We start from the raw sequence: 12,592 nt of genomic DNA, 5'->3' as shown, positions 1-12,592 counted from the left end.
TAACATAACCTTGGCAAGTTTCAGGTGAGGACTTTGGAGGTTTGGTCAGAGTGGTTGGCTTTTGGACCCTGTCATATGCAGCAAAAGAGTGTGTGTTGTTTATGTGTGTATGTGTGTATGTGTGTGTGTGTGTGTGTGTGTGTGTGTGTGTGTTCGTGTGTGTATATGTGTGTATGTGTGTGTGTGTGTGTGTGTCCCGTGGCATGTAAGGACATGTATTGACATGAAACTGAAAACAATGTTTGTATGAGGGCATACATAGATACAAACTCACTCACTGTGCACTACAGACAACATCTGGGAGGTTTGGAGAATTTACACACACACTATGCTTCGGTCACACTGAGCACACGTGTCGCCAGAAGCAGAGGGTCTAGGGGCAGCAACAGCAGAACACAGTTAGAAACTCAAATTAGATGATTTAGCCATTATGCTCACTTTGCACTCTTTCCCTTTTACCCCCCAAGCCTGCCCCCAGCCCCCCAATTTAGACCCCTTCCTTTTCTTATTGGTCAGGCCCATCCAATCAGAGCCCAGCAGTGCTCCGCTCACACCGCGGAGCTGGACACCTTGACCCAGCCCACCTCAGCGTAGGCCCCGGTCACATGCCAGTACAGCGCCCCCATTAGTTTGGTCCAGGCTCGGGCCACGTCCGTGGTGAAGCACTCGCCAAAATCCTCGGCCAGCACCTCCAGGATCACACCGCTCAAGATCTGGAGGGGAAGAGACAGAAGGACAATACAGAAAGAGAGGGACGAGGGGTTGAGATTACGATTATAGTTCTCTAGACTACACCAGATTCAGATTATAGTTCCGGAGCACACAAGGGATGAAGATTATAGTTGTCAAGACTACGCAGGATGAAGATTACAGTTCTCGAGACTACGCAGGATGAAGATTATAGTTCTCGAGACTACAAGGTACTGTCAAATCGTCATCCTGTGAAAATGGATACAGGTTTTGACTGAAAGCTTTAGAACATTAAAGACTTTCTTCAGTCTTACTCAGAGAGGAAGAAACAGGTTTTGAAATGAAACAGTGCCTTAAAGAGCCAACAGATCCATTAGCAATCCATTCCTTTCAACAGGCTTATCAGAGAAGGTGTAAACACACCCATCTGCAGTGTAATTAATGTGAAATGTGTTTATGAGTTGTGATTATAAAAAACTCTGACCAGGACCACTGGGATGTGTTTAGTATTATCCAAAATACTGTGGACACAATGAGATTTTTGACATTTACATTTAGCAGAAGCTTTTGTCCAAAGCGACGTACAAGGAAGAGAACAGTCAAGCTACGAACAAAAGAGACCTAGTGTAACAATAAATAGTGTTATGTCTAGTTCTCTGATAAACAACCTGCCCTAATAAAGTCACCCAATGGCTTGAGGAAGGATCCATTATTTGAAATTTAAAATAGTGTATCTTCATTTCAAACTGAGGTCCATTTAGTAATTGTGATCTGAGCCGTCATTGCCTACGTTACTGACTTATGAAACCACACAAATGATCAAGGACACCAAGGTGCTAAAACACTCTTGTGATCTTAAACCTCTCAGAACATTTGAACCTTTTCCACAAAAACAACTTTGCTGTTAAAAAGCATGTTGGGTATTAAAAGGGTTCTCCAGAGCTGAGAACACTGACAGCTAAACAGTTTCCACAAAAGAATCATTCAACTGAAAGCTCCGGGTGGAACCTGTTTGATGTTGCCTTCCAGGTATTTCTATAGGGCAAATTTCAGAGAACCATTACGGCTTGTTAACAGTGGGCCATCATTACTTCGGTCAACATCGTAAAACATCCTGAGTAAAGTGGGGAAAGCAGGAGGTCTGTCTCTTACCTTGAAGTACACCGGCTCCACCTTATGTTTCAGCGCGTGCGCCTTGCCCACGATGTTCAGGACGGAGGACACCTTATCTGGGTCGTTGAGGTTCTCCACCACGGTGTTGATGGCGTTCATGACGCGCCGCGCGTGCTGCCGCAGCTGGCTGCTCTTCTCCATCTCCTCAGGGTCATCCATGTCCTGGAACTGGCTGAAGTACTGCTTGGCCGAGGGGAAGTTCACAAAGAACCTGGAGGGAAACGAGGGCCCATGAGTAAGACATCGACTCCACTGAGTGCTTAACTTTTTTCCTCTCATAAGTTCTCTTCTCTTATTTTCATTTCTTTTGGATACGTGTTAAAGTAAAGCGTTAATTGTTGTTAGATTCTTGCTGTCAATGTTGTTTGTCCTGAAAATGTTGTCTAAAAGCAGCACCCTCATTAATGTACCTTTTACTTACTGGTAGGTTGGATCTGAAGTGCTCTGTCCCTGACATAGATCTCAACAGAAATAGAACTGAGTGCCTGCAGAGGTACATCCTACGACCCGCGGGGCAAAAGCCATCAGCAACAGCATTCATACCACAGACACTAGATAATAATAACCTTAGTTCCACCATCAGCGTGTCAAGAGAATGTCACTAGCATCCCCAGATACCACTGTAGAACTTACATGCCAGTCTGAAAAATAACTGACTTGACTGCGTGTCTTCTCCAACATATAAATGGTTCTAAAATAACAAAATAATGTCGAAATCTTGGGAAGTTTACCATCTTGAACTAATAAAAGATGCCTCCTATGGATAAAACCACCCCCAGAAGTGTGGGTGACATGGTGTTGACAGAAGGTGAGATCACTGTAGACCGTAAGACATTGAGTGACAGACCATTTCTTTGTTCTTCAGTTTTAGACATATTTGTAGGTGGACAAAACACACAATAAAACGGTAAAACATATTCAAAGGAGAAGAACAATCAACAATTAAATTTCAGCTCCTTCTGGCTCTTCTGTTATTCTGTATTACCCTGGTGCACTCTAGTCAATCTCACAACCCTCACTACAAGTGAAATGTGAACTTCCACCAGACTTTTCAATCATGACTCTGGTTTCATATAACAGATACTGTTGTGTACATCTATTCATACAATGGATGTTATTATTAATATATCCATATGCTTTACTGGACTGTGAGATGAATACATATACCCAAGCCATAACTGAAGTTCCCTTAGGAGAAAAAAAATCAACATTCATGGACTATAACGTAATGTTCTCTCCTCAAATCAAATGAGATCAGAGCATTTTTACTTTAATGAAATCGACATTTCAACATTAATTCTCCTTATTTGCCTGGCGAAGGACTGACAGTAAACACTGATAACTGTTACGTAAACCGAGACTGTGAAATCAAGTTTCTCAGAATAGTTATTATCTAAGTGCGGGTGAAGTCACCTAAGAAATGTCTGCAGTGTTCAGTCCAGCGGAGAGAGAGATGACCTCCTTTAAGAAACTAGGCTAAGTTGAACATTTAACCAATGCTGTTTAAACACCGCCCAGGCGGTCTCTGTTCGCTGTGCTTCACGGGGGCCCTAACCAGATGATACACGCTCCACAGAAGAGAATGGTAATCATACATTTCTGGGGCCCCGGGGCCATAAACTGCCTTTCCATCTGACTGAGTGAAGACATTGCTCATCTCGCTGGGTCACACAAAAGCTAATGAAAAAAAATAAAAACCCCACACACAGTAGCCCTGGCCGTGTGCATGGAGACGGCCCACTTGTGATTAGCCCCTTGGCTATCCCCCTTACACAGATGAGGTGCTTTGGACTGTGGTGGGAGTGGGTATGTTTGAGACAAAGAGAAATAGAGAGAAAAGAAGAGAGAGAGCGAGGAAGAGAGAGTCATGTCTTTATTTTGTCTGTGTGTGTCAGTGCATGAATTTGCCAATGCGAGTGTCTGCGAGTGTGAGCGTGTGTGTCTGCATGTGTCTCTAAGTGTTTGTGAGTACCCGAGTGTGTGTGTGTGCGTGTGTGTGTATTTGTGCGCTGGTGTGTCGATAAGTGTGTGTGTATGCGCTAGCCAGCGCATGTGTGTGTGTAAGTGTATGCGTGTGTGGGGTAGTGCAGTGGTGCTGCATAGATGAGTGTGTGTGTGTGTGTATGTGTGTGTGTGTGTGTGTGCGTGTGTGGGGAAGTGCAGTGGTGCTGCACAGATGAGTGTGTGTGTGTGTGTGTGTGTGTGTGTGTATGTGTGTGTGTGTGTGTGTGTGTGTGTGCGTGTGTGTGTAGGGTAGTGGAGTGGTGCTGCATAGATGATTGGCACCCAGCAGCTGAAGTGGTGCTGATGAGAGGGAAGTCATTAAGTCGTGGCGGGTGTAATTACTGACAGGTGCAGAGGGCTGAGGAGAGGAGAGGAGAGGAGAGGAGAACATGGGAAAGGAGAGTTAGAGAGAGGAGAACAAGGGAAAAGAGAGTGAGAGAGAGGAGAGAGGAGAACAAGGGAAAAGAGAGTGAGAGAGAGGAGTAGAGAGTAAGAGAGGTAAGAATAGCAGGGGAGAGGAGAGAAGAGAAGAGGGGAGGCCGGGAGAAGAGAACACGAGATAGGGGAGGAGAGGAGAGGAGAGGAGAAAAGGGGAGAGGACAGGAGAGGAGGGGAGAGGACAGGACAGGAGAGGAGAGGAGGGGAGAGGACAGGACAGGAGAGGAGAGGAGAGGAGAGGAGATGAGAGGGAAGGGGAGGGGAGTGGAGGAGAGGAGAGGAGAGGAGAGGAGAGGAGAGGAGAGGACAGGACAGGACAGGACAGGACAGGACAGGACAGGAGAGGAGAGGAGAGCAGGGGAGAGGACAGGAGAGGAGAGGAGAGAGAGGAGAGGAGAGGAGAGGAGAGGAGAGGACAGGAGAGCTCCCCTCTCAGCTGTTGCCCTCACCATCACCACCACAGCCATAGAGCCGCACCAGTGTTTACAGAGCTAGTTTGAATACACAACCAAAGAACTTCTGCTAATGCTCAACAGGCGCCATCAGATAAATCCAGTCCATTGTGATTACAGGAAACAATAATTTATTATAAGATGAAGCACCTTTGTGTGTTATGGCTGCATGAGTCTGTCTGCCCCACTACCACAACAACACAGCAGGGATGCCATTGCTAATGGAATTTTATACCTTGTCTCAGTGACCAGTGTAGAAACTGATTTGATAAGCAAATGAAATTATGACTTTGTGAGCATTTCCATGGTGCACTTCTTATCACAATGTACTTCCAGATATTATCAGAGTGATGATTGGTATGAATGTATTGGCATTGCCTTCCTTAAATCTAGTATCCATAAAGCAATATCAACACATCCATAAAGGGTTATAAAGGGTTCATAAAAGCAATCTTTATTAAGCATTCTGATCATTCAAGCTGTAAGGGCTTATAGTATCATAACGCTTTATGATCACTTATGACCAACAATTGTGAAAAGTGGAATGGTTGATTTACCTTGGTCACAGCACAGTGCCACTACACATTGTTGTCATATTGTAGATTGCCATCTGCCAGCGCTAAGTTTGGCCCCTGGCAGCACCCATACATCAGAGCCTGCAGATCCTATGACATGCTATGTTGAGAAAGAGCACTAGCTTGTTGCTGTCCAAGCGTACCTTTTCCAGCTGTTACTTTTGCTCTCTTTGAAATGCATTCAGGAGCTTGGCAGTTCAACGCCCATAAATTAGCATGAAGGATGCACAGCATTCAATGGGAATTAGCACGAGAATGCTAGGTCCTTAAAATGACTGATGTTTACCATATCAGCAAAAGGATGCAAAAGACCTGCTTTTCTAAAAAATGTCCTCTTATATTTAGGAGATGCTCGACATTTGAGGGAAATTGTCCATGAAATTGTCAGAAGGTCGTGGCTGATAAGACTGCGCTTCGGTGCCGCAGCATGTGAGCCAATCCAAACGTGTGAGAAGAGAGAGTGGCAGAACAGCCTCTTATCAAACACATGGCTTCTCAGATACATTGGCAGCTAGTTAATTGCATACTGATTAGCTCTGATGAGAGCTTATGCATCGCGGCGCCATACAACCAAGCACCGCACGGCTGACTTTTCAGGCACACACTCACACACACACACACACACACACACACACACAGACACACACACACACACAGACACACACACACACACACACACACACACACACACACACACACACACACACTACACACACACGCCAATGGGTGTAATAACTCAGATGGTTTTCAAAGAACTTCTGGTCTTCAAATGAAGATGAGACTGATTCCATATGGCAATGCTGCTGTTACGGTTCCTTTCACACATCAATGATGCTAATGAACACCAGATTCAAATATCAATAATAACCCTACCACAAAAGAATATGCCATGACATTTTGAGCGTAGGGCAGTTAAAGTGGAGATGTCTCTACGTGCTCTTTTGCACAGCTTCACTCACTGGGAGAGCTGGCATATGGGCAGAAGAAGAGGGCCTCAGGTGCTCCATGCAGAGAGTGAAATTGTATTTGTACGCATTGATGATATTTGCTGAGGCTACTGTCAGCGCAGTCTCTTGCATGGATACTCGCAAACGCTGGTTTTGTGTGTCAGCGCCTAATGTCTGCAGAAGACCGTCTTAAATGTCTCCTGTGGGGCCCAGTTGCCCCCACACGCACCAATGCCACTGTACCATGAGATGATGCCTCTTTCATCCTGCCCTGCCAAATACACTCCAGTATTTAATACAGTACCATCACCATGGACATTTTGTTTAAAAAATAATTATTAATTATTATTATTATATGGATCTGCAGCAGAAAAAGACATGGGTTGTTAGGAATGGGATATACTCTCTTCACTCGGTGAAGTGAATGTATGCTAATGAATGTAAATGGCTGGCTCTCGTTACGTAAGTGCTTGGCTTCGAACAAGCAATGCAAACATCCACTCCAGTCAGTCCCTGCTGGAAATCTCTTCTCCCACTCCCTCCTGCTTGCTGCCCTTAACTGGCCTTCTTTTTAGCCTTGATCAAAACCTGTGTACTCTGCCTCTGTCTCTGCCTCTGCCTCTGTCTCTGCCTCTGCCTCTGCCTCTGTCTCTACCTCTGTCTCTGTCTATGTCTCTGCCTCTGCCTCTGCCTCTGCCTCTGTCTCTGCCTCTGCCTCTGCCTCTGCCTCTGCCTCTGCCTCTGCCTCTGCCCCTGTCTCTGTCTCTGTCTCTGTCTCTGCCTCTGCCTCTGCCTCTGCCTCTGCCTCTGCCTCTGTCTCTGTCTCTGTCTCTTATCTCATCATTGCACCACCCACCACGCAGACCCATAAACTTCAGCAGGGCTGACTGGATTGGCAGCAGTGCGATGGCCATTGAAGGCAGCTGGTAGGTCGGGTGAGGATGCTGCCTGGGGATTGATTGGAAGGGATTTGCTCCAGAGTCCCTTGGAGGAGACGGGCATGGAGGCTGCCCTGCCGTCTGGGTTACAGCAGGTGGGCGCTGTCTCCAGCTCTGGAGAGAGTCTGCAGTACCATCATCATCAATAACAACAACAATAACAACAACACAAGGAGGCTTGTAGGTTGGGCTTGGTGGACACTTAATCTTGTCATCACTCACTGATAAGAGCTTCACTAGTGAGGTGCCTGGGTTTTTAATTATTTTATTTATTATTGTATTTTGGTCCTTAAAGTTTAGGTTTACATGGAAGTTTCAGGAACTTCTAATATGTCAATCATATGTCACAAACCCTCCATATCACCACCCTGCCTCCTGCCTGAACACACAACACACACACCCTGCCCCCTGCCTGAACACACAACACACACACACACCCTCTCCACCAATGGGCCTGAACACTAATCTGGGTGTCGATAATAAAAATGCAGAATTCCACCGAATGGTATAGCTGCAGCCAGTGGCATGCTGAGCGGGACCTGTTTAATCCGTACTCTGGAGAACAGTCGCAGTGAGAGTGCTCGCTGGAGAGATGCCCTCTGGACCAGTGCAGCACAGCGCAGCAGCAGCACCACAGAGAAGAGGAGAGGAGAGGAGAGGAGAGGAGGAGAGGGAGGAGGAGAGGAGGAGAGGAGAGGAGGAGGGGAGAGGAGGAGAGGAGAGGAGAGGAGGAGAGGTGAGGAGAGGAGGAGAGGAGAGGAGGAGAGGAGGAGAGAGAGAAGAGGGTGCCAGGCCCAGGAGCTGCCACCCACAGATAAGAACCTCACACATTCTGTTTCTGCAACGCTCACCCTCATACACACTCACACAAACACACACATGTATGCGCTCACACACAGACACATGCAGACACGCTCTCACACACAGACACACTCTCACACATAGATATGCTTGCGACCGCACATATAGACACGCATATACACACAAGCACATGGCTGTACATGCAGGAATATGTGCACACACACACTCACACTCACACACACACACACACACACACACACGTACACACATTCACGTACACCTTCACACATTTACACGGACACACGCTTGCCCACGCTCACACATCCACCCACACATGCCCACACACACACACACACACACACACACACTCAAACACACACATACACACATACATTGACAAACACACTCATACACACACACATACACACACACTGATAAGTACGCTAATGCACATACACAAACACTCCCTCTGTCTCACACACAAGATAAGGGGAAAAGGCGCTGGAAAACACACTCACACACACTCACACACACTCACACACACACTCACACACACTCACACACACAGTCCGATCACACACTCATACATTCCGCACCTCATATCGTGTCCCTCTCCCCGAAGATTTTGTCTCAGCGATTTGCTTGTCACCTCATACCTACAAATCACAACATGCCACCCTCACTCCTGACAGTCGCCCTGGCAACCTGAAAACTTGCTATTTTAACGAGTCCTCGGGGTCTGAAGCGTGGCGGCAGCGCTATGTAAGGAAAGTCCAAAAGCCCAGGTGGAAACTCCACACATACAAACACATTATCCAGCGCTGCTGAAAAAAAAAAAGGAATGTTATTAATAAAGCCCAGATGCCTGGTTCTTTTCAAGCTGACAAAAATGCTATGAGATGTTGGATTTTCTCATGCTTGTATTTTAAACATTGTGAAGCTTGAGCCATCGCACCTCAGGTACTGGATTACTGGAGACAGGAATGAGGGGAAGACGCTGACTGAATTGTGTTTTGACTAGGAACAGGTGTTAAAAATAGAAGTCTGGTTGGGACCTAATACTTTTTTTTTTACATTGGAAAACGATACGGTATATTTTAATCTCGAATAATATCTCCATGGTGAAATTATTTATGCATGACCAAGCTCTGCTCACACAACACTTGGAGTTGCTTTGAACATTTGTTCCACAAACGAATGACCCATTTCAAAATTGTAGTTCTCGTCTGCCTATCAAATCTAAATAATAACATAATGTTCCAGTATCCAATAGATAATCAAAAATACAAAACATTGTAACAGTATTTTCACACTATAACAGTATTTTATGCAACAATTTGCCACTTTTTGAGGTTTGTTTTTAATGAGCAACTACTTCTGGTATCATCTTCAAACTAATTTTGATTGAATATGGTCATGTGAAGTACATATATACACATGTGTTTCTACTGGCCGTCCAGGATATGCACTGTGTATTTCCTTGGCTCAGGTCGAAACAACCCGTGAAAATATAAGAAAAGCTTTCACAGCACCACATGGCCAACAAAGATGCCTGCTAGCAAGCTTTTATCAGTGCTTTTATCAGTGGGTGTTGGTAGTGTTTTCAAGTGTTTACAGTATGCATGCTTTTTAGGCTAGCTTTAGACCTAAACTCCATAATGCTGAATCTAAAAGCTGCACACTAGGTCTTTTTTACAATACCTGTTGTGTTATGTCTGTCTCTCTGCCTCTCTGACTGCATCAGTTATTAATTACATCAAGGACAGGTATTTGTTCTATTTCTGCATCTCTTTTGTAGCTACTTGAGCTGAGTATATGCTGTGATTGAGGAGAGTGAGTAAGATTGCTGTTCCATCGTCTGCTGTGCCTTCAGTCTTTTTTTGTTCTGAGGAGGAAGTGTGTTTTTCGTCCGACCACATGTGGAGTAGTTCAGCTCAGGTGAGATGTAAGATGGAGCGTTCCGGAGCGTTCCAGGAAGAGCAATCATTTTCAGCTGCGGAAAGCACACCATGCTGTGGGTACCAGCTGTGTGCTTCTCCTACCAGTGCCACTGCACCAAATTAGTGTCATCTCTTTCTCTCTATCCCTCTCTCTCTCTCTCTCTCTCTCTCGATATCTCTCTGTTTCCATCTCTCCATTTCTCTCTCTCTCTCTCTAACTCTCTCTCCCTTTGTTTCTCTAACTCTCTTTATCTCTCTCTCTTTCCCTTTCTCTCCCCCTTTCTCTCTCTCTCTCTCTCTATCTCTCTCTCTCTGTCTGTGTCTGTCTTCCTCATCCCTGTCACACTGTCATGGCAGAAAAAGTAACACTACACTGGGTGATCACAGGTCTGCTGAATAGTCCTCTTTCTTTTGAGCTACAGAGAGAAGACCACATGAAAGTGCATGTGCAGAAATGTAAAACAATCTAAGCATGACTGATTTCCTTAAAAGAAAAGAGAGCTTCCACAGGCATGAGCATAAATTAACCTGGCAATGTACTCACAGGCACTTTTAATAAATCCCACGCTGGGTCCTTCCCTGGAGAGGAGTGATATGTCTGTCACAACAACACGGCAAGCAAACTTTTTCTTCAGAGAGAATGAAGATTGTAGTAAACACAGCCTGAGAGATGTGGTGAAGACAGGGATACGGGAGGTACAATACCACCGCTATAAAACAGTGTTACCTGATGAGGATGGTGACCCCCACGTCCTCGCAGTTCTCGTAGACGCGTCCCCAAGTGTCCTGGACGATGGCCAGCTCGGCGTTGGAGAGCGGCTCTAGGCGCTCGCGCGGCTCCTCGTCGCGCTTGTCGTCCATCATAACGCTGCTGCTGCTGCCGGTGGTGGAGGTGGTGGCGCACCACTGAGAGGCCGGGAGCGAGTGGGGGGCGGCGGCGGCAGCAGCAGCGGCGGCGGCAGCGGCACAGGAGGAAGAGGAGGAGGTGTTGGTGGTGGCGGGAGGAGGACGTGGAGGTGGGGGCCGGGAGGCGGCCGGGGTCGCAGTCGGAGAGGAGAGCAGCCGCTGAGGGAGCGAGCGGAGTGTGCGCGCCCACCCCCCACCCACCCCTCGCCACTCTTTATCTACCCAGGCGCCCAGGGTGCCTGCACTGAGCCCGCTGCGCCTCCACTCTCTCTCTCTCTCTCCCTCCTTCTCTCTCTCCCTCTACCTCTCACTCTCTCTCTCTCTCTCTCTCACCTCTCTCTTTGGCGGTCCTTCACTCTTGGGTGTTGAGAGCCTGTGGAGTGAGAGTGTCTCTCCGTGGCGGGACCTGGAGCTTGTGTGTGTCTCGCGTGTGTTTGCCTCTCCTCCCCCTCTGTGCCACAGCTGCTGCCTTCCCTCTGAACTTCTCCTGGGTTTGTGAGGACCTGAGAGAAGAGTGGGAGAGAGAGAGAGAGAGAGGGAGGAAAGGGGTGGAGAGAGAGGGAGTGAGAGAGAGGGAGAGAGAGAGGGATAGCACTCAGAATTCCTGTTATCAACCCATCCTCATACAATGAGGCACATGCACACACACAGACACACGCATGTACTCTCTCTCTCTCTCTCTTTCTCTCTTACACACACATGTGCATGCATGTTTTTTCTCTCCCCATCTTTTACACACACACACACACACACACACACACACACACAAACACACACACATTAACACTAGTCAGTGTAGCTGTAAATGGGAAGCAGGCAGACAAATACTCTATGATGAGAAAATGAAAGGGGGGTCTGTGCTTTCTCAGGAGACATAAAAGAGAGTACACTCACACATACACACACACACACACTCTCTCTCTCTCTCACACACACACACACACTCTCTCTCTCTCTCTCTCTCTCTCTCACACACACACACACACAATATAGTTCCAATTCTACTATATCAAAAGACAGAACCACTGACATCTAGACAGGTTAAGGAGGTAAAAGATGAATATGGGAGCTGTTCAGTTATTTAATCAAGTCCTGGCTCTGAAGAAGGGGGCTAAGGATAAATACACATCTTGTGCAAAGACACTTGTTCAGAGTTGGTGCTGCTCAGGTCTGTAGTGAAAGGTTAGCAGAGACGCCAGGCATCTTCATGCTGTTTTACTCTGTTTACAAAAAAATCCACCGCCACTTTCCAGGGAAGTAGTCAAGCATTGAAGCAGAGGCTCTCATGCTCGTGGAACTGATGATAACTCTTGCTGCGTTATTTCCCCCCCAGGCACCCAGAGGATGTTCTCTGTATAGAAAATAAATGTCATTTTATCGAAGCTTGCTCACCCAGGGTGGATTACAAGTCAGATGGGGGGGTGGGGGTTAGAGTAAACTCCCGTGCAGATTTAGACTCCAGAGAGAGGGGAGCTTGTTTTCCTGGAAAGATCTTGTGCTTTTTAGGACAGACGCGTAGCCTATGGGTGTTGATTTGTGTGAATGTCAACACTGCCACACTGTATGCACTGCTGGCAGCAGAATCAAACTGAGTCGTGGGAGGAAACCAGGACACTTCAAAAAAGACGACTGCAGTCACATTTCATTGGTTCTCCAGCCACAAGATACTGACATGTTTAAAACATCATTTCATGGAGTTTTACAAATGGTATGCCTTCAAGACATAAT

General features: G+C 46.6%; 1 protein-coding gene across 1 annotated transcript; it reads right to left on the bottom strand.

The window, feature by feature from the left end:
• Positions 1-548: 548 nt before the first annotated feature.
• Positions 549-10,822, bottom strand: cygb2 (cytoglobin 2; the record flags this gene model as incomplete). The annotated part of the gene is made up of 3 exons (XM_080849723.1): positions 549-713; positions 1,843-2,074; positions 10,686-10,822. 3 exons carry the CDS (start codon positions 10,820-10,822, stop codon positions 549-551), a joined length of 534 nt encoding a protein of 177 aa, XP_080705849.1.
• Between the last annotated feature and the right edge of the window lie 1,770 nt (positions 10,823-12,592).

The sequence above is a fragment of the Sprattus sprattus genome (assembly GCF_963457725.1).
Source record: "Sprattus sprattus genome assembly, chromosome: 1".
NCBI classification, from domain to species: Eukaryota; Metazoa; Chordata; class Actinopteri; order Clupeiformes; family Clupeidae; genus Sprattus; species Sprattus sprattus.
Note: the sequence above shows the minus strand (reverse complement) of the source record. Positions and strands in the feature narration are given on the sequence as shown.